This window comes from Emydura macquarii, unplaced genomic scaffold (assembly GCF_026122565.2).
Source record: "Emydura macquarii macquarii isolate MOO-44397 ecotype Brisbane River unplaced genomic scaffold, CSIRO-AGI_Emac_v2 contig_3305, whole genome shotgun sequence".
Taxonomy (NCBI): domain Eukaryota; kingdom Metazoa; phylum Chordata; order Testudines; family Chelidae; genus Emydura; species Emydura macquarii.
Window position 1 is genome coordinate 3,090,586 of NW_027133442.1, and position 23,392 is coordinate 3,113,977.

Here is a 23,392-nt window from a genome sequence, read left to right on the forward strand (position 1 = left end):
TGAGCAAAAGGCTTTGACGTAACTGAACAGGCAAGTCAAACCGGGAGAAAAACAAGCAAAAGATTCCAGAAGAGCCACTAAGGGTGGGCTGGCTCAGGAGAAAGGGCCAGGGGGTTTCCCCTCTAGGGCAGCCCAGTGTAGAAGGAACTGGCTCAATATTGCCATCAGTTAGTGCCCTATGAGACAGGCACGGGAGTTTCAGGGCACATCACCAAAACCATCTGCCCAGCTGATGCAGCCTGGCCATCTGAGCGGAGGAGCCAAGGGTTGAATGAGCCATGCTCTCGCTGCTAAGGGCAAGTGGAGGCACAGTGGTGAAGAGCAGAGCGTGCAGAAAACTTGGCATGTCACCATCCATGCTTTTGGGAACAGAAGACTTGATTCTCTAGAGCTTTTAAGCCAGTACCTTTCCCCAGCACCAAAGATTTTTTAATGATACCCTCATAGAAAGAAGCCGTCTGACTTGAGAACAGGGATGGCCTTGTCAAATTCTCACAATTACAGGGGAAAGAAAAAAAATGGAGCTGGCAAGCTGGAGAGGAGACTGGGCAAAGGCTGAGGGGCTTATTGAGCTTTTGACTTTGCAAAGCAGGCACAGCAGGTTGCAGTGCAGAGAAGACAGTCACAGGAATGCAGAGCCAACACAACCCAAAGCACCAAGATATAGGACAGATGAAATAGACATTCATCAGCAGCCATTCTTTACCCACAGGCTAAGGATGGGACAGACGCATTGGCCTGGGGAATTGGTTCAATGCCCAGGCAGAGAGGAATCTGGATACAAAAGCTGAAAGCTAGTGGCACTTATTCCTGGACTGTGTTCTGCTTCTATAAATGAGGAGAGACCTCTTTGTGCATTGACAGGCCTAGAGTGAATCAAGTTCATGAAGGAATGTTATTTCCCTTACGGTAACAGAGTAATCTTCGGCCAGCAGTGTTTGCTGGACCTCGCGTCCTCTCACCCAAGGGCATAAAGAGGTGAGTTGGCCTTCGGTTCCTTCGCCCATACAGAATCCTAGAGGAGTGCAACTTAGTTTAGGAGGGAGTCTATTTCCTGCTTCAGAAGGTGTTCGTGAAAGGGTCCCTGAAGAGGGACAGGGAAGGGAAGTAAAGCAGATGAAGCAGCCTGCTATAATCTCCAAAACCCACTTGTTAGCAGCGATATGCTCCCGAGTGTGTCATAAGTGAGAAAGGCATATCCCCCAAGTAAGGAAGGCACGTGAACTGCTGGCACTGGTATGAAGAAAGGGAGAGGTGTTTTGATGATGAGGGTGGCCAGGGTGAGGTCTGTGTAGCCAACGATCTCTTCTTCTGTGACCTCTGCCTCTTTCAGTGGGGTTCACACCATCTCTGGGAGCCAGAGAATTAAACAGGATGAGATCTCTGCACTGCCTGCGACTTACTCAACTTCCTTTTTTGCGCAGGTATGTAAAATCTCAGAGAATACAGAGTGGTCCCAGAATCTTTTAAAATATGCAAAGACTCATTGGTATTCTCCACAAACAATTTTAAGCCATCTAAGGGAAAGTCCAACTGTATTGTGGGCCTCCCCCAGAAATCCTGAGAACTGAAGCCAGGGCATCCTTCTCACAACTACCACCATAAAAACAGAGCAAGTAGCTGTGTCAGTAGCATCCAAAAAGGCCTGCAGAAATGTTGTGGCAAGAAGCTGACTCTCTGTAATTGGTCCCTCTGCTCTGGTGGTAAATGCTTAATAAATTTGAGTAGTTATTATGATTATATTTCGCCATCTACCCACCTGATAGTTGTGATCCTAAACTGCAGAGAGAGATGATGTGCAGTCAAATAAATCCTGTTCAAAGTCACTTTATAGAAGCACAGCACTGGTAGAAAAAGGTGGTGACTTTTTTGGGACCGGCTGAATGTCCAGGGACCTAGAGGCCCTCAGTACAGAGAACAGAATGGTGCTAAGCAAAGGAGAGTCAGACATCTGTGTTACCACAAAGTCTCAGGAATATCCAAACTCCTGCGGTACCAGCTTGGTGATTGTTACTCAGGTGGCAGCCTGGGCAGATGTTACGGTGCAGAGGGAGCAGACGTTGCCGTAGGCTTTGGTGCTCTGAGGAGTGTCTGTTAGATAACAGTCTGGTCTACAGTGGTACTGAAATGGTACGTACCGCAGGTTTGGCTGATTCTACTGGTACCAACTTAGAAGTAGTCTGCTACTTGTCACCTCAATCCCTGATGGTACCTATCATCTTCCAGAGGTGGAACCCTTCCATTCTTTGGGTATAATGGTGTTTGCAGTACCTGAGAAACATGCAGCCTTGTGGCTATCGAGTCAGGAACCAGTGGGTGCTGAAGTCGTTGTCTCAGTTGGTGATCAGGGTTTCTTTGAGGTCGATTCCCTACCTGGGAAACCCCAGCTCCCTTTCTTAGAGTCTTTTTGAAAGGATTCCTGAGCCTTCCTCTTAGAAGCTCTAGGGGATTGTTGCACTGAAGTGGTTGAGGTGGCTGACTTGCTTGGACGTAGCCTGGGTCAGAAGCTGGACAGAGGAGGCACTCCATCGTGAGGCAGTGCAATTTAATCTCCTGGTTCTTTCTGTCTCTCAGTTTTACGGCCAAGCCAAAGTGATATGGGGAGAGAGGGTGACTCCCCAATGCAACAAACACACCAGGAGTGCCTGTCGCTCACCGGGATAGCATCCTGGCACCAAAGGCAGCATTTAAAACCTGGAAAGCCAGGCATACCTCCCTGCAATCTAAAGATCCCCTCAGGGAAAAAACTGAAAGGACGATGGGCCTTACAACAAACGTTTTGGTTTTTGTAATGATTTAACTACTACTGCTGTAGCTAACTACACCAAGTAAAACTATGAGGACAAAAAACTACAGTTGAGGTAAACAACTTGGACACTGCTGAGGCTCAGTCTCAGGCTGGGGTGACTGAGAAGGAACTGAGGGTGATTCGCCCGGGCAGTTCTACATAGCCCTGCTGCAGAGCACGAGGTGGAGCAGAGCATCTGTGTGGACCAAACAGCACTGCTACTGAAAATCTCATGTGTGATTGCATGTGCACCTGAAATGGAGCACCCCTTGGGACACTACTTGAGGAAGAAGGTATAGCTGCTTCTAGAACCACTGTGCCAAGACATGAGCTGAGGAGACTTGGACCAAGGTGTAACATCTCATGAATGTGTTGGAGGAGGAGCATGCAGCTTTGGGAAAATCACAGGTAAGCAAAGTGACAAGTTCACATGAAACTCTGAAATTAGCTCAGGAGTTAATTTTGGTGTAGTCGTAGCGAGATTTTGTCCTTATGAAATACTGTGTATGGCGGGTTCCGGCAGCAGGAATGGAACGCTGCCACATACTTTCTGATGATCTATCCACCACTTTCGAGACTGAAGCAGGTACGCAAACCAGCATGTCCAGGGAATGTCAGCCTGGGTGATATACTGAGTTAAGGCAGGTTTGCAGACATCTCAAGTGAAGCAAGGCATACCAAGTGATGTACGTGCATGAGGCCATGTGTCCCAATAGCTGCAGACTTACACACACTGTTGTTCACAGAGAGGACATGAGACTCTCGGACAGACAGACTATGCCCTGGAACCTGTCTACTGGAAGGTAAGCCAGGGCAGACGTGTTGTCAAGGTCTATCCCTATGAAATTTATTCTCTGTGTAGGTTGTAAAAGTGAATTTTCTACATTCAGTTTTAGACCCGACCAGAGAAGAGATATCTGATGACAAGACAGCTGTTCTGGATACGTGACCTCGATCTCCCTTGAACTAGCCAATCATCCAGGTAAGGAAATATCTGAATTCCATAACCACCTTCATGCACTTTGTGAATACCCCTGGGGCTGATGATAGGCCAAAGGGCAGGATTGTATACTAGTAGTACATACCGTGTACTATGAATTGAAGAAACTTTCTGCGGGCAGGCTGTATTGCCACATGAAAGTTGGTACACTGCCCCCAACCTGAAGGATGCCTAACTCCCATCTCCAGGCCAGGGTTAATAGAAGCAAGGCTGATCATCCTGCACTTCATTTTCTTGACAAATCTGTTGAACACTCACGGCCAGAATGGGTCAAAGACCCACCTCTCTTTTTGGGAATCGGGAAGCAGCAGGAACAGAAGCCCCTCCCTCTGTGTAGATAAGACACTTCCTCTACTGCTCCCAATCACAAAGACAGTATTCACACTCACAGAGAGCCAGCCAGCCAGCATGGAGGGCAACATCTGGGCACCAGTTGGGCCACCAACAGCAGCTGCCTGGATGGCAAAGGAAATCTGAGCAAGAAATGCCTCCCCAAGGGCTGAGTTAGCAGATCCCACATTTCTCCAGCCAAGGCTCAAACAGCCAGCATTACCTTAGTCACCCCTCTCCGCTCCAGGTCCAGTGATTGTTGCCGCCAGGAACTCCCACAGAAATGAAAATAGCTCCCCAGAAATCTAGCCATGTCATACTGCCTGTGGCAAGAGGGACACTGCCAAGTGTTTTATAATTCCATAGATGGGGAGGGGGAGAGGGGTCCCCCCCAGCCCAGTTCCGAGGAGATGCTAGCCTCGCCATTGCTAATATTGAGACAAGCCTTCCTTTGGGGAGTCTGACCGTGACTCCTTCCTCTTTGCCAGTCAGAAGCCAGCCCGCACTGGTATTGCCTGTTGACGGCCTCGTCCCAGGGGGGAATGACTCTCTGAGGTAGGGTGGAGGAAACTGGGCAGATGGCACCTGAGAATTAGGGGCTCATGTTCATAACACAGGAACATGCTAGCCACTTACAGCTGGACGGATGTGCCTTGGGGAAAAGGAGAGCTCTTTTCATTCCTGCAGAGGGGGCTGCAGATGGCCTGTCAGTGCCATCGTTCTCTCTTGGTTGGTTTGTTTTGGGATTAGATACATGGAGAGGCAGGGACAGAGAGGGTGGGGTGCAGAAGGAGGGAGGAGAGCAGCTGGAGCAAGGCTAATGTGAAGAGCATGAGGGAGGGCACAGGAGCAAAGCCAGTTGGCACAGGGGACAGAATCACTGCAGGAGAGACTTCACCCATCCAAAGGCACAAGGCCTCTCATGGGCTGCTCACCACGGCAGCTTTCAGCAGTGCTGGTCTCCAAGGCAGGCAGGGAGAAAGGTGGTGGCCTAGAAACAAAGTGCATCCCACCTGGCACACACCCTCAGGGCAGACTAGACATGGCCGCACGCCCGGGCATGACCTCACCCACCTTGGCAATGACCTCCTTGGAGGAGATGATGGAACGGATGAAGTCTGTGGTGGGCTGCGCAGGACAGTCGGAGATGGGACAGGTGCAGTTCAGAACCAGGTTCTGCTCGATGCGAGTCGTCAGATATTCATTCCAGCAGGACTGGGGAGAGGGACAAGATCAGATCTAGAGAGTACATCTGACACCCGCCCCAGGGGACAGACCCCTCCCGAGGAACCCTCCCTTAGTCAGGGGCAGTGGCCATCTCCCGGCTCCAGACAAACTCATGAAATTGTCTGAGTGGCTCGAGGACCACTCCCACACCTGAAAACGGGGAGTGAACAGACCCCAGGAATATGAGGAAGCAGGGAAAGAGGGGCGATGAGGTATGCCCCCAAGACCCTCCCCTGACAGCTGTGCAGGGATGGAAGCTGCCCACCCTGCTGGGACCAGGGCCCATCCCTCTCAGCTGTAGAAGCTGCCAGCCCCCAGGCCTCTCACCTTGCAGCAGTAGTGCATGCAGCATAGGGTGGGAGGTTTGTCATCCAGGCATAGCTGGCCCACGCACACCGGACAGTGGGTGATGGGGCTCGGTGGTGGCTGGGGGTTCTGTACTTGCAGCCCTGAGGAAATAAGCAGCAGCTCCGGGTCCTCGGTGTAGTGCTGGATCAGCAGGTCTGCGTTCCACTTGCAGTGAATGAGCAGGTGCTGGGCTACATCAGCTGAGACACTCAGGGTGTCCAGGACCTGCTGCACGGTCTGATTCATGAGCACCTCCACCTCCTCCTGACTCATGGTGCGCCCCACAGGCAGCAGCAGGGTCTCCATCAGGACCTCCTCAGCGCCGACTCCACCAGCGTCCAACCTGGCAGAGAGCAAATGCCCATCACCTACCTGGAGAGAAACCCTGGTGACAGCCCCCTTCCAGACCCACCTGGGAGGCTGCCTTACCTGAATGGGGAGAACTTGCTGCCCTCGTCCTGTCCCTTGGCAAGCTGCTGCCTCCTGCACTCCGTGCTCTTGAAAACTATCTGGGCCTGGCCCCGGAGAGGCGTCGTGGGCTCCGTGGAGACATACTCCAGAAGCTGGGGGCTGTCCTCCTGGCGCCGGACGTAGCCCTGGGTCAGCAGGTGCAGGACGCAGGAGAGCACATCTGTGCTGCTGCAGAAGAAGCTCAGGAACTTGCGGGCAGGGCCAGACTCACACTTTTGACAGGCATCCATCACCTGGGAGGGGTGGAGAGGGCAGAGTTAACCCTTATGCTGCCAGGGAACCGAGCAGCGGGGCTGGGCACCTGCTGGGACCCCCGTACCCTGAACACCAGGTTATCGATGTGCAGCGCCTTCTCCCCTTTCAGGATCCGGATGATGAGGCAGCAGATGATGTTTCTCTTCCTCTCCAGGGTGCTGCCCTCGTCATCCTCCACGTTCAGGTACGTCTGTTTGGGGAGCAGCCACAGGCGCTGGCCAGCCACCCGTGACAGGGCTGCCTCGTTCAGCCGCAGGATGCCTGGGACCAACACACAGCCCCAGATCAATGGTGCTCAGGGACCAGCCCCTTCCCCCAAGTCCCCCCACACCAGCCTGCTGGGGGACTGGCCGCTCCATACACAAACCCCCTTCCAGCTCAGAGCCCAGCCCCATGGACCCGCCCTGGCACCTGCTCTGGGCCCAGCCCTCCCCTGATCTCCCTCCACCCCATCCCACACCCCAGACCCAGCTCAGGGTCTCCATCTCCATCTGTGCTCCCCCACACCCTCCAGTCCTCCCATACCCACCCGCCTGAGGCAGGCTCTGGGTCAGGATCCCGTCCTCTCCCGTGAGAGGTTTCAGCGCATGGCTCAGCAGGACCATAGGCAGCCCCGTGGCCTGGGACAGCATCTCCACAGCAACTTCCTGGGGAGAAAGGAGACAGGACGTGACCGTGCAGGGCAGGGCCATGGCGACGCTGGGGTGGGGAGGGGATGTGGCGATGGGCCGGGGGCGTGAGGGGCAAAGGGGAGAGACAACAAACACCCATTCCTCTGGCATGAGCCACACAGGGAGAGCCTGGGGCCCAAGCTGGGGTCTCTGCCTCTTGGGGGGAGGGGCAGAGGGGTGTCTGCCCCATACAGACCAGGCAGGGGGAGGATTCTCCCTGCCCTGTTAGGACAGGAGGGGTCTGTGCTCACACACGCCTGGTGGGGGTCTCCCCCCCCCGGGAGGGAGCAGAGAAGCTCCTGCGAGGACAGGAGAGGTCTGCACGCCAGGTGAGGGTCTCTCCTGGGTGAGGGGCCCCACCTGGGCGCTGTTGAAGCAGAGCAGGATGTACATCTGCAGGGTGGAGACATGCAGCACAGTGCTGCCCGCGAACCAGAGCTCAGCATGGCCCAGCCATGTCCACTGCAAGCGCCGCGGCTTCGAGTGCTCCAGGCCAAAGTGGCTCTGACCTGCAAGAGACAGGGCCAGTCCAGAAACGCCAGAGCCATGGGACCCCCACGCCTGCCCCAGCCACGTGCCCCCAGGTAGGGCTGGAGCTCACCCTTGGCTCGCCCGCCTGGCCCCCCACCTGCCAGAACAGCACAGGAGCCGCGGCCAGCGCCAGGGCTGGGAGCTGATGAGTCTGAGGCCCCTATGCCCAGCCCAGCAACCCAACCCACCCCGCCCCTGCCCTGGCGACCCCACCACCTCGGCCCCGCCCCGGCGACCTCTCCCATCAGACTCCGCCCCAGCCCCGCAACCCAACCACCCCTCCCTGGCCCAATGACTGCTCCTGATACACAATGCACCCCACCCCCGCCCCGCCCAGCAACCCTACCCCACCCCGGCGACGCGACCCCCACCCCACCCCCGGCCAAGCGACCCCTCCCCTGCCACACTGCTCCCCACCCACACACAGTGCACGGAGATCCTAGCAGCCCCCGAGCCCCTCCCCCGGCTCAGCCCAGACACCCCGCCCCTGCACCCGGACTCACTCTTGGTGTAGAAGTCGGCGAACCGAGCCGTGTAGCCCCCGAGGGGCTCCGGGAAACACCTGCCGGGGTCCTCCAGGTAGCAGAGTGGGGAGATGGTCCAGCAGCGCGGGGACAGGGCCAGCACCTTCACCTCCGGCTCCTCCAGCGCAGCCGGTGCCTCCTCCATTGCCTGGGGACAGGCAAGGTGCACCGGGCTCAGCCTCCCACCGGGGGCTCCTCTGTGGCCCCTGGCCGGAATGGGGGGCACTGCGCAGACGCTGCCCCACCCAAGGTGTTCACAGCATCCACCCAGGGAACAGAGGGGACCCCACACAGACCCTGCCCTGCCCGGGGGCTCACCATATCTGTCCCAACCTACCCGGGAACAGAGGGGGCCCTCCCCAGATCCAGCCCTGCCCAGGGGAAAGGGGGGGCTTAAAGCATCCCCCCCAGCCTTTCCGGGAACAAAGGGGGCCCTGCCAGGGGGCTCACCTCATCCTCCTGGCCTGCGTCCAGCTCCAGCAGACGCTCGTCAAGTTGCTGCAGCTGGAAGAGCTGGAATTGCTGCTGCAGCTCCTCTGACTCGCTCAGGTTCTTCAGCATCTGCTGGGGGAAGCGATTGGGGAAGCAGAGCCCGATCTGCTCAATGACAGCCCCTTCCAGCCACACGTTCCCCTGGGCCAGGAGCCGGTCGCCCAGGTAATACCTGCAACAGCAGCCAGCGTCAGGCACCCCCCCCACCAGCCCCACCTGCCCCCAGACCTGGAACCCCTCCCCCCTGGCGCCCTCCACTTCTTCGCTATGGTCTGGAACAGGGCATCCCGGGCGGCTGGCACCAGGCACGCACTAGCCCACGGCCCTGAGCTGAGCCGCTCTCCCTGCAGCCGCCAGAGCCCCCCATCATAAGCCAGGCACCAGCCCCCATTGACACGAGCGACCCCAGGCCGGGCGTGGGGCTCAGCCCCCGTGTGGGGTCCCTCTCACCGGTAGAAGTGTTCGAAGGTGTTGGCGAGCTCCAGGCCGGAGAGGAAGAGGATGGGCTCCAGGCTGCGCTGCAGCGTCTCCACATTGGCCACGTCCGTCTGGCTCTCCTGGATCTGCTGGTCAATGTAGCGAGCGAACCTCTCGCTCACCTGCGGGGCAGAGCGCCAGCTGCCAGGGGCCTTCTCGGGCAGCTCCCCATGGCAGGGAGTCCCCAAGGCAGCAGCTGTGACACGGGGATGGAGGGGGACGCTCCCCTGGGGGGCTCTGTGGGAAGGGAACAGAGGAGGAGGCACCCACGAGCTACACGGCCAGGGTGCTGCAGGGTTAACAGCAGAGACCCCACACAGCTGGGACTCGTAGACCCCCGCCCCCCAGGGCAGCCAGGAGGGGGGGGGGGGAGAGACCCACACAAAGGGGTGAGGCCTCAGGCAGCCTCTGTCACCTTCAGCCCAGGGGGTTGGCCCCAGGCCGATCAGCTGGAGGCCCCAGGTAGGGCCAGCCCCCCCTCGCCCCGGAGACGACCCCCACTCACGTGTGTGGCCGTCAGGAAGGAGAGCTGCAGCAGCGCCCCCGAGAAGCCCTGCCGCAGGGCCAGCGCGAAGGCCGTCTGCTGCCCGAACAGCTCCTCCATGGCGCCGCGCAGGCCCCGGTAGACGCAGCAGTATCGCTCCACGAAGTCCGGCCCCTGCCACGCTGACTCCAGGAACCGCTGCACCTGGGCAGGGGCAGGCAGCGCAGGGTTATGGGGGGCACCAGGGGCACGGGGCAGGTGAGGGGAGGACCTAAGGGAGGCAGGTGTGGGATGAGAGGCATGGGGCAGGCTCTGGGGGAACAGGACAGGACCCAGTAGGCATGGGGAGGGCCCTGGGACGATGGACTGGGGGCGGGACAGGCCAGAGGAAGGCATGGCGGGGGCTGGGCTCCCCATCTGGCATCCCATGGGCTTGAGGCAGAAGGCCCAGGGATACGGGGGGATGGGGGCTTGCTACCCCACGGAGCAAGGGGAGGAGGAACAGGGAGAAAAAAAATACACTGGCACAAACACCGCGCCCCCATCCCCCCCCCCCCCACACACACACCTGCTGCTGCACGACATCCCTCCAGCACTGGGCGATCCCCGTCATGCCGCTGGGCTTCTTCCCCGACACCTTGGCAGCCCCGGAGCTCTGCTCCTTGTTCTTCCCACCTGCCAAGGGGGGGCCAGCGTGAGAGCAGCGCCAGGGGGCCAGGATTGGGGGCGTCACGGGCTCCAGCAGCCTCCAGGCCCCAAAGCCGCCTGTGGGACGAGGGCTGGGGCCACCCCTCCCAGCGCTCCTACTGGGAGGGCGGCTCACTGGCAACTGCAGGGGTGGGCGAGAGCCACAGTCCGACACCCCCTGCCCGGCTGGGACCAGGCTCAGCCCCACACACTCACCAGGGAGTGCAGGGGCCAAGCCTGGAGGCCGCGGCGCATTGGAGCCAGCCCCAGCAATCCCTCCTGCGACCTCTGCACCAGGCCCACGATCCCAAGTGCAGGGCAAGGCCTTCATGTCTCCACTTCCTACAGCCTGTGCCAGCTGCACACAGTCAGCCTCTGCCGTGCCAGGGGCGGCTCCATCCCCGCACAGCGTGCTGCCCACTGCCCCCGCCCGCGGCTGTCAGGGGTGCAGAGGGGTCACGTCCATCTGCAGCTCAACGGGCTCCTTACCCCAGCTCAGCCCTGGGACCCGTCCCACTCCCTGCCCTGCCCCAGGGAAGCCCTCACTGGCTCTGACGGGGGTCTCAGCTCCACGTGCACCAGCAGGCGGCTCAGACGACGCACGCGGGAGTTGAAGATGGTGGCGCGGCTCTTGGTGCGTCGGGCCGGCTCCAGGTTCTGCAGATACTCGCTCAGCAGCCAGGCCAGGGAGCTGACGCCGCTGGGATCTGAAAGGCCGGAGGGAGAGGATGAGCCGGGGCCAGGCGGGCTGGCGGCAGCTGGGAACCGGGCAGGGGAGGAGCCGGGCAGCACCTGGGCTGGTGATGCTCTGCACCAAGGGATTGATCAGCGCCTCCCAGCAGGTCCTGCCCAGAGCCTGGGCCGCATCGTCATCAGGCAGGAAGCGATCGGCGAACAGCTGCTCATGGCGCAGGGCGCTGTTCAGCCTGCAAGAGCGGAGATGCCAGTGCCAGTCACTGCCCGTGGCCTGGGGGCCCTGGCCAGTGCTGGGCGGGGAGGAGACCCGGGTGCAGACACACGGGGCAGGGCCCTGCCAGGGGAGGCCTCACCTGCTGAAGAGCTGCAGCAGCTGCATCCGATCGTCTGCGATCTCCTGGCACCACGCCTGCGCCTTGGTGGTGTAGAAGAGGCACGTGCGCCGGCACAGCTGCTCCTTGAAGACCGGCCAGAAGGTGGGCTGGGGGCCCAGGATCTCGATGCCTCGCACACGCGTGTCAATGCCACCCTGCAACAGGACACCACCCGCCACGCTCAGACACGGGCCGGCCAGGCTGCTCCCCGCGGGGCGCTCCTGGCCCAGGCCAATCGCTGCCAGCACAGCCCCGGGGGGTGAGGGAGGCCAGGGATCGGCCTGGCCACACATGGGGACGGGGCCCCCCCGCGCACCTACCTGCTGGCAGCGCTTGATCTTGATCTGTATGATGGGCCAGAAGCGGGTCAGGTTCTCCAGGAGGAGCACTCTGCTGGCCGAGGGCAGGACGTTCACCTGGGGGAGCCACAAAGCCACCGTGATACTGGGATGGCGAGGCCCCGAGCGACGCCACCTGCAGCGGCAGGTCCCGCCCCTACCCCGCTTGACTGTCGTGCCAGGGCCCAGCCCCAGAGCTACGCCAGCGGGAACACGGGTCCTGGCGGGGCAGGGAGAGGAGAGCAGCAGCAGCAGGGATGTAAGTGGGGACTGGCCAGCGAAGCCTCTGCCTGTCCAGCAGCCCCAGGGTGCCTACCAGCCAACACCAGGGAGATGAGAGAACCAAGCACCCAGCCGGCAGGGCCACTGAGAGCAGCCCCCGGGGAGATGCACCCTCGCTCAGGAGCTGCCGTCAGCCCAGCAGGAGCGGCCGAGACCATAACTGGCCGGGATGCAGGGTGCCGCCAGGCCACGGGGACTGGCCTTGAGACACTCAACAAGCCCTGTGTGCCCCCAGCACCTAGTGAGACGCAATCTCCTATCGCACCCTCGGGTGCCAAGCCCTGCTGACGCTGCTGAGCCAGCATCAAGCCCCAGCTCCCGGCCAGCGCACAGGGCTGTACCTCTGCTCCTGCTCCCCCAGCACCTGACGTCCCAGCGGATTCCCAGCCCCCAGCTCAGATCAGAACAATCCCCAGGAGCTCTTTGCCCCCCGGCTTTGGAGTCGTGGGGGGCCCAGTGTCAAGCTCGGGGGTGGGCACCTCACTCAGCCGGTGACAGCTGTGATGCTGACAGATTCCCCTGCCTCCAGGAGCCGGGGCTTTAAAGACCAGCCCAAACACACGGGAGCTGGCGCCAGCGCTGTTCACGCAGGATCAGGGCCAGGCCCGGCAGACCCGGATGCCGCCTGCCCAGATGTAGGTGCTGCTCCGATAGGAATGTGCAGGGCTGCCTGTGCACCGCCTGCCCCTCTGCCCGCTCCAGCGACGTCCTGAGGATGGGCGCTGCCCAGTGGGGCAGAAGGCGACTCCCTGGCTCATCTTAGTCCATCTTCCACCCTCAGGCCTGGGTGCAGCGGAGACCCTGGCATGCCCAAGGGCAGGCAGACGGTCCAGCTCAGACAGCACCGGTAGCAGCGTGGGTTGCAGCGGCCAGACTGGTTCTTGTCTAAAGCTTTGCCAGGGCAGCTCGCTCACTCCGGCTGGGCTAGGGGCAGCCGAGGGTGGGGGCGGGTGGCAGAGCCCAGCAGCAGAAAGGGGAGCAGCCTAGGACAGGGCCTGCAGGGGGAGGACGAGGGGCAGGACAGGAGGGGAAGCCGGGACGGGCTCTTCTGGAATTGTCCAAGGGGGTTGCTTGTCCCTCCCTCTGGAGCACGGGTCCTGGCAAGCGGTGGAGACGGTGCCCCTGCCTGCTCTGGCGGGGCGAGTGCTGGTGATGTGCCCCACCCGCACAGGGACTGCAGGTCTGGGGCTGGAGACTCCGAGGTCCGGCTGCCCCCCAATTGCACGTCAGTCGTGCCCCACAGGCTCCTCCCAACGCCAGCCTGGACCGGGCTGCCCCAGTTCCACACTGAACAGCAGAGGTGGGCGCTGGCAGGGGCCAAGCTCTCACCCTGCCGCCCGCCATGCAGGGCAGCCCCCATGGCCCAGGACCCCCACGCCTGGCCACATCCCCTCTCGGCGCCAGGGCTCCTCTCTGGGGCAGCTGGGTCAGACTCACCGTATTGAGCTCAGTGCTGATGCTGGCCGGGTTCTCTCCTCCCATGACCACGATCCGGGCTGGCATGTAGCTGGAATCCTCGCTGGCCACCAGCAGGCTCATCTGCCTGCCGCCGGGGAGAGCCGCAGTGTTGGCACCACGCCATCCCAGGGCTCTGCTCCAGTGCCAGCCGGGCCCAGCGCCAGCCCTGAGTGGGGGGCACCTGGTGCTGCACTGCTCTGAGCCCCAGTTCCTACAGCCACCCCAGCAGGGCACCTGGCACCAAGGGGCACAGCCGAGGCCCCTGCATGGCTGGTGACTGGCAAGGGAACCCATCCCAGCCTGGGGCAGGGAACCAGCATGTGCAGCCCAAGCGCCCCAGGACTCCCTGTCACCCCCACCCAACCCTCACCCACCCAACCCCCCACGATCCCTCCCCCACCCCCGGAAACACCCTCTCTGCCACCCAGGGCTTCCTGTCACCCCGCCCAATCCTCAGCCCCCAGCCCTCCCCATGCCCACCTGTCCCCCCCAACCGGGAACACACCCAGGGCACCAGGCGCACACGGCCCCCGCCCCACCTGACCACCACGCCGCGGTGCATGAAGACATTGATGTAGTGGGAGCCGGTGCTGCCGTTGGACTCCCAGTAGCTCTTGGGGTTCCTGTCCGTCAGCTTACTGGCGCGGTGCGGGTTCGAGGAAACCTCCAGCTTCTTCCAGCACTTGTCCTCCCTCACCTCCACGCTACAGCCTGCAGGGAGACAGGACAGAGCTGCAGGGAGTTGGACGGCCACTGGGGAAAGCAGCCCAGCCCCGCCCCGCCCCCCCACCGGCGACCCCCGCACACTGACCCTGGCAGAAGTGACGCAGCAAGACGTCGAAGAAGGGGATGTTGATGGGCTGGTGGCTGCGTCTGTGCTCCTCGATCTGCCCCAGCACCATCTGCAAGAGAGGGGCACAAAGCATCACTTGGGGGAGCTACCCGGCGCTGCCCCCGGCGCCAGCTGGCCCCCGAGCAACGCAGCCCCACAGGTGGGGGGGAGCGACCTCCCCGTGAGCAAACTGTGCCCAGAGAGAGCCTCTGCCCCACGGCCACTGCCCCGCTACACACAGCCCCCCTGCAGAAACCACCAGCCCGTTTCCCCCGCTCCCTGCCCCCCCAGAGACTACCAGCCCCTCTCCCACCTGAGATGCCCCAGGTCAGTGCCTAGCAGGCGTCAGAGGTTCCACCCACCCAGTGCACAGCCCACCCGCCCGCCCGCAGGCAGTGGGGGGAGTCTCCCCCACGGGCAGAGTGCCTGTTTCCCTGGGCAGGATATGGGACTCTCCCGGGGGGTGGGGGGCACCCCACACCGCACACGGGCCCTGGCTCACCTGGATGCAGCCGGCCAGGACGCTGGTCGTCAGCTTCTTATAAAGGCTGGCGTATTTCTTACAGTCGGTCACCAGGTCCCGCAGCTCCGGCACCAGCAGCAGGTTAGAGCTGTGCTTGTCCAGGGCTTTGGCCAGGGCCTCTTTGGTGCCCACGCGGCACATCACCACGGCACAGTCCTTGTGGGCGGTGGCCAGGCGGTGGAGGAAGCGAATGAACTCCTGCACCACCTGCACAGGGGCAGCGCGGCCTGGGGGTTAGGGCACCAGCCTGGGAGCCGGGAGACCCGCTTCTCGTCCTGGCTCTGCCACGTGGCTAGGGCGAGTCCCCCTTCCCCCCAATGCCTGTCGCCCTTGGCCCCACGCCCACCTCGTCTCTGGGGAGCACAGCTCTGTGGGGCGCCTGGCTGAAGCCTCCAGACATGGTCCTACCAGCGCAGAGAGGCCCCAGGCCTGGCTGGGGGCACTGGGGAAAGGCATAACCAACAGCTGTGGGGATGGGGCCTGGGGGGGATAGGCCCAGCCCCCCAAGGACAGACTGGCTTCCATCAGGGCTATAAAGGCACTGGCCAGAGACTTCACCAGCAATTCCTGCTGCAGCCCATATCACGGGCTGGGCCAGGAGCCCCCCCCTACCCCACCCAGTGAGCGGGGACCACCCCCCCCAAGACTGCCTCACCTCCCGTTCGTTGATGTGGGCGCTCATGGAGGACAGACAAGGCTCGACGCACTCGTGCCAGGGCAGCGCCTCCTGGCACCCGTCCAGAAGCTTGTTCAAAATCCTGAACAAGAGACGGAGCACAGGGCCTGAGGGCAGAGACCAGCGGCTGCCAGTGCCCCGAACCCCCTGGGTGCCAGCCCTCCCAGCCGCATGGGCCACTCTCACTGCCAGGCTGGCTCATATCTCCACAGCTTCCCTGCCCCCAACCTCCCCCAGCCTTACCTGAGGCTCCCCGGCCGCACCCCCCAGACTCCCCAGCCGACCTGTCCCGCCGCCTCACCTGAGGATCCCCAGCTGCGCGGCCTTCTCGGCCCCCAGCTGCTCCAGGCTGCGCAGCAGCAGCAGGAAGCGCTGAGGGTCCCGCAGGGCGTCAGCCACCTCGCTCTCCGGGCCGGCCCCATCGCAGAGGCAGCGCTCCAGGGCCAGCACCACCTCCGGAGACAGACTGCTCTCCTGCAGACTGCCCAGCAGCTTCTGCACGTCCACGTCCTTCAGATCCAGGGGGGCGCCCGCGTCTGCCACAGGGAGAGAGGTTGTGGGATGGGGACGGGGCACAACCTCCCCCAGGACCTCCGGAATCCCCCTGGGGGGCGCTGGGGCAGAGCATGGCATGGCCGCCAGCTCCACGCTCGCAGCTAGTGTCCGTCTCTGGGCTCATGGGGGCGGGATTGTGTGTGGGGGGAAGGGACCCGTACTTGCCATCCCCAGGGCTCATAGCAGCGGCTGGGGGGTCACGTGCGGGGCCCTGTACCTGCCGTCCCCAGGCTCACAGCAGTGGCTGTGGAGGGAATGCAGGGGACCCTGTACCTGCCGTCCCAGGCTCACAGCAACAGTTATGCGGGGGGCTCCGTACCTGCCATCTCCAGGCTCGTGAGGAGCTTGTGCTCCGCCAGGCGGTTGAGCACGACCCGGGCCAGCGGCTCGTTGGCGTGGCTGGGGGCGGCGGAGCACTGGCCCTCCTGGCAGCAGCTCTGCAGGGCCGAGTGGAGGTCACAGCTCACCAGCTGCTCGGCCAGGCCCCGGTGGTTGTCGATCAGCACACTGGCCACGAGCAACCCATTCTGCACGGCCGACGAGGCCCTGTGGGACAGAGCGCCAGGGTGAGCGCCTGCAGACGCCAGACGCTGCTCCTACTGCCAGCCAGGGCCCCCCGCCAGGCATCCCCCAGAGCCACCCCCCTGCAGGGTTCCCCCTGGAAATGAGCCCTCAGCCCCCCTGTACCCAGCAGTGCCCTGCATGGTGCGGATGGCGGCAGGGATAGCGCAGAGCAGGCTGTCCGAGTCCTTGCTGGAGGCAGAGCCGATGCTGGCGAAGATCTCCCGCATCATCTGGGCATCGGCGTGGTTCAAGGAACAGGGCTTCTCGCTGGCACCCAGCAGCTCGCAGTTCCCGGCGCCCACCAGCACCTTCAGAGCCTGGAGGCCGAGGAAGCTGCTTAGCGAGGAGAGCCGGCAGCGCAGCCCCAGACAGAGAACCTGAGGCTGCCCCCGGGATTCCAGCACGTCCCCGCCCCTCAGCCCCCTACAGCCACCACCTCCCCCATGAGCCGAACTTCTCACCCCGCCTGCTGGCCCCAGCCTGGGCCCACGGCTGACAGCGCACGCACTCACCGCCAGGCCAGCCTGCTGGACCAGCGCCGAGGGGGCGTACTGCTGCATGCAGGCTAGCACAGCACGCACCCCGCCCTCCGTGGCGAAGAGCACGCGCCAGTCGTACTTGGCCATGAGCGCACAGAGCAGGTGCAGCGCCAGCACCACCAGCAGCTTCTCCTTCACCTGGTTGGTCAGCAGCTCCACCAGCATCTTCACCAGCTTCTCCCTGCGGGGCCCAACGGCAGCTCAGGAGCTGGGCTTAGGAACCGGGGACCCAACTGGCTGCCTGGCTCCAGGTCCAGATCAGCTCTGCCCCAGAAACCAGATTCACCAGCCCCAAACGGGCCTCCCCATCCCCTCCTGGCCCCACAGGGTCCCCATCCCCCTAACGCTGGCAGGTGAGTCCCGGAAGGGCACCTGCCCAGTTCTGATTTCAAGCCAGCAAGATGTGGAGAATCCACCACTGCCCTCGGGAGTTTGTTCCAATGGGTCGTCGCCCTCCCTGGCCAACATTTGCGCCTTATTTCTCACTTGGCCTGCCTTCCATTTCCAGCCACTGGTTCTTGTCCTGTCCGTCTCTGCGAGACTAAAGGGCACTTTAGTGCCTAGCAATTTCTCCCCTGAAAGGGCCTTACCCTTGATCTTCTGGTGTCCACGCTTGGTGCAAGATGTTCAGAAACTGGAAAAGGTTCAGAAATGAGCTACAAGAATCATGGTCTGGAAAACCTGCCACGCAGCACACTACTAAAGCATCCGGATCCATGTTTCTGAGAAGCTACAAGGCTGAGGAGACCTGCTCCAGTCTGCAGGTACCTGCCTGGGGAGAACGTTTCTGACACGAGGGGGCTCTTAGATCCAGCAGACAGAGACGGATGAGATCCAGTGGCAAAGTTCAAACTGAGAATCAGAGACCTTTGTAACTGGGAGAGTGACCGGCCATTGGAACAGCTTCCCAGGGATGGGGCAAATCTTCCATTGCTTGTGGTGGTTACACCAAGAGGGGCCGTCCGCCCCAAGCGCACACTGCAGCTCAACCACAACTTACTGGGCTCGACGGTGTCACTTACACGGAAGATTTCAGTCCCGTGCAGGCATCACGGGGTGAAGTTCTCTGGCCTGTGCTGGGCACAGGATCCCGCTAGACGGTCACAATGGTCCTTCTGGCCGTAAAATCTGTTAAATGTATCTGTGCCATCTCCCCCGTTCCTTTAGCTAGACGCTACACTTCCAGAGCCAGGATGGCACGCACAGCCCCACAGTGCCAAGTTCTGACTGGCATCCCTTGGCATGGGTCTAACAAACATCACACACGGGTAACACCCAGGCCAGAGATAGATGCCTGCCAGCAGCTGGGCCCTGGAGCCAGGAACGGCTGGTTCTCCTGCCCCGTCTCTCTGGGAGGCACCCGCAGGCCATCTCCAGCTGCTGCAGGGAAGGGGCTGCACCACCTGATCTGGGCGAACCCAGACGACCCCCCGAGAACTTACCTGATGGTGAGTCCGCCCTCCGGTTTGATGACCTGCCGCTCTCGCCCGACCTCCTCCTCCAGGGTCTTGATAATGAGCCTGAGCCCAGCTACCTGCATCCCAACCTGGGAGCTGGACCGCTGGATCATCTCCACCATGTCGGCAATCCTCTCCAAGGAGCTCTTCTTGCCCGACCCCTTTGCGCTGCACAACACTGGCCAGGCCAAAACACCCGTCAACCCGGCAGCAGGACAAGGCCTCCCGGGTCTCGCCGAGCCCTCTGGGCACCCTCCCCGCAGCGCTTCCCCACGGATCACCCTTCTCCCTCCCTGGGAAGTCCCCTCCCCTCCCTGACCCAGTCTCCCCTGTCCAGACTCGCACCTTGGCAGCAGGGACCCGCTTTAGCTAGAGACCAGAGCCTCCCGCAGCGACTGCAATGCGCAGCTCCCTCCCCGGCTGGCACGTACCCTCGACTTTCTCCTCCAGCACCTCTGGGCAGGGCAGCCCCTCTGCACAAAGCAGTTCGCTGAACAGCTGGGAGTCGGTTTTCTCCAGAGGGGCTGTGGCGGGGGGACACATCTTGGCAGTTGGAGAGTCTCTCTTAGGTTTCTTGGACACCAGAGATTCGGCGCACTGGGAGGGGGCTGCGTCCACCCCCAGGCAGGCCGGCCGCGCCTCCCCTGTGCTCAGGAAGTACTTGATGTAGACGTGGGAGCTGTGCAGGTCGCTCAGGGTGCAGCCCTGGCACTGCTCGCTCAGCATCTGCAGCACTTTCTGAGCCAGCTCCACCGGTACTGACAGCTGGATCAGGGCTTCTTCATCCAGCTCCAGCAGCTGAAATGCAGAGCCCCGGTTAATCCTCAGGGATCCTCGGCAGACCCGATAACCCCAGGCCAGCCAGAACTGAACCAGCACTGGACAAGCCCAACCCTGATACCACCAGGGCCAACCAGAACCGAACCAGCACCGCACAAGCCTTCTTCTCGTCTCACAATCAAGGTCCCAACAGCTGCTGACAGCATCTCCCTAGGCCTGTGACTTGCCCATCCAGAGTCTGTTGGACACAGTTTCTCTGCCTGGGCCTGGGCCTGGGCCAAACTGGTCTCCTCTTGTTCCTCTCTCTCTCTCTCTCTCTCTGTTCCAGCCACTCTCCTTGGTCCTCCCGCACCCTCCCCACCTGCTCCCCCACTTCAGCCTCCCCTCCCGTTCTGCTCTGCTCTTCTCACAGCTCCCCAGTTACCTGTTCCACTCCATCCTTGTCTCCATCCCATTCCCAATACGTCAGCCCCCAATTACCTGATCCCCTCAGCTCCTTCCCTTTTCTGTTCACACTCCTGCACCAGGCTTGACTCTGTGGCCTATGAAAGCCTTCCCGAATAACGGAGCTAGAGGAGGATGATGGCCAGGAAACACTAGCCATCTAGGACCCAGGACAGGTCAGAGAGTGGCCAGGTCAGACGTTCTCAAGGCTCCAGGCCAGGGCAGCGCAAGTTAACCGGCAGCACCATGTAACAGCTGTAGCCCATTAGCTGGGCAGAACCCAGCTGGGAGCAGTAATAGGAAGTGCAAGCTCAAAGCAAGGGTCTGGGAAGGGCTGAGCAGCCAGCGGCTGGACTGCAGAAGGGCTACTCCTCACAGACAACACTGCTAGCCCCAGGGCAAGTCAGTGTGTTCGCTGCCTGCTTCATGCCACAGACAGACAGAAGCCAGCAGAGACTTTCTTTACCAGAGTAGGCGAGTTTGGGGAGCAAATCTGGACTGTGGCCTTGAATGCAGGGCCTGAGAGTGGGACGGGGGTACCCAGCAGCTCTGACAAATAACTAATGTACCAAGAGGGATTTCCTCTGCAGCCTGTCCCATCCCGAGATACACTGCACACGTAGCTCTGTTCAGAAACGTGCTCGGTCGTGTTCTTTGATGAGGCAGGCTAACGGGGTACCCTGCAGGCTGGGGCTAGATGCTGCCTGATCTCCCCCATTCCCTTCTCCCTTCACCTCCTGCTGCTGCTGGATGAGGTGGGTGATCTCCTGCTGCTCGTGTGGTTCTAGCTTCTTAACGAAGAAGAGCAGCTCCCACCACTCGGCTCGGCTCAGGGCCTCGCAGTCCTCGCTCAGCCGGTCCGTCAGGTAGGGCAGGGAATAGAGCCCCCCCAGGGGCTTGCAGTAAAACGTCTGGGTCACTGCAGGGGGACACAACAACATGGAGAGAGCCTGTAACTCCCCCGGAGGTGGACAGACAAACCCTGAGCGCCTCAGCAGGACGGTTACCCCGCTGCAGAGCCATCTGACTCAGGAGGGGAGAGCTGGCCTGGGCCATTCAGGCAGCCAAAAGCCAGGATTCAAAGGAAATGCCTTCCTGATTCCAAGGCTGCATCTACTGGCAATCAGACCAAGCAGAAAACACCAGGCGGCTGTCAGGAAAACCACCTTCTTGCTTATAGACGCAAAGCAATGGAAAGGGGGAGATACATCAGTGTTTTTAAAGAAAAGGATTTCAATTTAAACCGGTTTAAAACTGAGATCCAAATGGACTGTTCTCTCCAATCAGAGCCATCTGTCCTGTCCACTCCACGGATGCCAGGCAGCAGGCATAGCATAGCGAGGGGAGAACTAGAACAGTGACAGGCGTCATTCACAGTTCCAGTCTGTTTGTAAGTTTTTGGGACATGACACCATCACAAAAACTGACCGGCTGCAGGACTGTAAAGGGGGTAGGAAACGGGGCACATCTAGCAGGAGACATCTGTGGAGATCAGGGGGCAAGTCTTACTTAATAGCCTCATTAACCTCTGCAAGAAGGAAGTAAGCAGCATCTTAACTGAAGCTGCAGACTATGCTCGGCTTAGGGGAGCCGAGCACGCCAGTGAGGGCTGAAAAATAAAGAGGGACCTGAAGAGAACAAATTAGTTCAGCAGAAGCACACACTTTAGATGCTCAGACACTACGGTGAGGAGGCCATACCTAGGTAAAGAGATTTCATGCATACCAAACCTGCTAGCACAAAAGACCCAATGGTATCAGTGTATTAACTGGGGTAAGGCTCCTGGGCTCAGAGAGTTACAGTATAAAACAATTGTAGCTTCGGATATGAGTACACAGAGATCTTAGTTTTGTGTAGGCCTAAGCTATGCAGATTTTATACTGGTGGGGAGAAGGGGGTGTGTGATTTTCTACCAGTATAGTTAGACTGATACAACCCCTAGTGAGGATGCAGTCATACTGGTAAACATGTGCTTTATAGTGGTATCACTTCTTCCTCTTCCCATGCAGGAATAAGCTATATTGGTATAAACAAGTTTATCCCGGTATAAATGCATCCACACCAGGGATCGTATCTATTTAATTATGTCAGCACACTTAATGCAGTACAACTTGTGTGTATAGACAGGGCCGTAGTCCCTGTGGCAATCATCATGAAATACATGGTCCCTGGCACTACAACACTACAGATAATTATTAATTATGTAAATCTTCTATTAAGCACCTAAAAGTCAAAACAATTCCCTTTTAAAATTTTGAATACTGCTGGAGACTGAATAGCATTTGCAACTTGCCTTTCAATCTAGGTTCAAAAACCTAGCATTTTACACACAACAAGAAAGAACATTATTGCAAAGTCAAGCACTCAGAAGTTAGGAAATGCCAGCGTTAAGGCTGCCTGCGCAATCTTAACTCAGCCCCTGTTGCATCTGCATTATGTTACAGTCCTTTAATTAGATGATCACATGCTATTTTTTCTGAAGTGCCTCCTTGAAAAGGATTTAGAGGTCACTGGGGACCAGCAACTCATCAGGAGCAAACAGTGCAACACTGTGCCAAAAGGGAGGTATAAGCTGGGGAGAGGTGAATAGGATCAAAGAGGTGATTTTCCTCCATATACAGCATAGTGCTGCTGCTGGAATACGGCACCGAGTTCTGCATTTGAAAAAGAATATTGAAAAATTGGAGAGGGGGCAGAGTTGAACCATAAAAATTATCTGAGGCTTGGAAAAAATGTCTCTCAGTGAGCAACAGAAAGATTGCAAGGTGACTTGATTGTGGTGTGTAAGTATCTTCTTAGGGAAAAAATACAGTGTCCTGAAGGGCTCTTTAATCTAGCCAAGACAGGCAGAACAAGAACCCGTCTGGCCTTACATGCTACGAATCATTACAAGAATACCATGTCCAGTTCCAGCATCCACACGTTAAGAAAGATGTTGCAAAAATAGAGAGGTCAGAGAAGAGCTATAAGAATGATCAATAGTCTGGAAAACATGCAAAACTCTTAAAGAGCTTAGTCTATTTAGCTTACTGAAAGGAAGGTTAAAAGGGGACCTGATCACAGTCTGTAAATACCCACACAGGGAATGGTATCAGCACTAGAGAGCACTGTAATATAAGGGAATGTCTACACACAGAGTTGCACAGGATAAAGGTGTGATTTTAAACAAATGTATTTAAACCATTGCCAAAGCTGTGGGGACACACTTATTCCAGTTTAAATCAGGTTTGTTTTAGCTTAAATCTGTTCCTAGTCAGGTTAGCTTAAGCTAAAATGAATTAAACCATGCTTAAGTGGAAATAAAAGCGTCCATACAAGGGTTTTCAGCCTTTTAACTAAACCAGTTTGTAATTAAGTCAATGTGAGCTGGTGTTCAGGGAAAGCTTAACACACAGATGCATAACAAGATCCAATGGCTGGAGGTCAGTGATGGAAAAATACAACCTGGAAAAAGCAGCACATTTTTCTAACAGCAAGCGTGCTTGGCCACTGAAACAGCTTACTGTAGTGTCTGGTGAATTCTCTGTCACTTGGGAGACTTTAAATCAAGATTGGATGACTGTCTAAAAGATACATGCTAGTTCAACAA

The 23,392-nt window shown here is 59.3% G+C and overlaps 1 protein-coding gene across 1 annotated transcript in view; it reads right to left on the reverse strand.

Annotated features, from left to right (window-relative positions):
* LOC137143300 (cullin-9-like) overlaps positions 1 to 23,392 on the reverse strand; it is a 53,670-nt gene that overhangs the window by 16,439 nt on the left and 13,839 nt on the right. The window contains exons 6-34 of the mRNA XM_067533027.1: positions 20,538 to 20,722; positions 19,011 to 19,377; positions 18,565 to 18,757; positions 17,096 to 17,303; positions 16,707 to 16,900; positions 16,339 to 16,565; positions 15,766 to 16,000; positions 15,444 to 15,546; positions 14,768 to 14,995; positions 14,245 to 14,335; positions 13,973 to 14,144; positions 13,413 to 13,518; positions 11,676 to 11,771; positions 11,335 to 11,510; positions 11,078 to 11,211; positions 10,832 to 10,992; positions 10,756 to 10,769; positions 10,388 to 10,416; positions 10,167 to 10,273; positions 9,620 to 9,802; positions 9,088 to 9,236; positions 8,596 to 8,809; positions 8,125 to 8,293; positions 7,451 to 7,599; positions 6,949 to 7,066; positions 6,484 to 6,680; positions 6,123 to 6,397; positions 5,673 to 6,036; positions 5,193 to 5,333 (exon numbers count right to left, since the gene is read on the reverse strand). Coding sequence (XP_067389128.1) covers positions 5,193 to 5,333; positions 5,673 to 6,036; positions 6,123 to 6,397; positions 6,484 to 6,680; positions 6,949 to 7,066; positions 7,451 to 7,599; positions 8,125 to 8,293; positions 8,596 to 8,809; positions 9,088 to 9,236; positions 9,620 to 9,802; positions 10,167 to 10,273; positions 10,388 to 10,416; positions 10,756 to 10,769; positions 10,832 to 10,992; positions 11,078 to 11,211; positions 11,335 to 11,510; positions 11,676 to 11,771; positions 13,413 to 13,518; positions 13,973 to 14,144; positions 14,245 to 14,335; positions 14,768 to 14,995; positions 15,444 to 15,546; positions 15,766 to 16,000; positions 16,339 to 16,565; positions 16,707 to 16,900; positions 17,096 to 17,303; positions 18,565 to 18,757; positions 19,011 to 19,377; positions 20,538 to 20,722 — 4,985 coding nt within the window. The remainder of the gene's footprint in view (positions 1 to 5,192; positions 5,334 to 5,672; positions 6,037 to 6,122; positions 6,398 to 6,483; positions 6,681 to 6,948; positions 7,067 to 7,450; positions 7,600 to 8,124; positions 8,294 to 8,595; positions 8,810 to 9,087; positions 9,237 to 9,619; positions 9,803 to 10,166; positions 10,274 to 10,387; positions 10,417 to 10,755; positions 10,770 to 10,831; positions 10,993 to 11,077; positions 11,212 to 11,334; positions 11,511 to 11,675; positions 11,772 to 13,412; positions 13,519 to 13,972; positions 14,145 to 14,244; positions 14,336 to 14,767; positions 14,996 to 15,443; positions 15,547 to 15,765; positions 16,001 to 16,338; positions 16,566 to 16,706; positions 16,901 to 17,095; positions 17,304 to 18,564; positions 18,758 to 19,010; positions 19,378 to 20,537; positions 20,723 to 23,392) is intronic.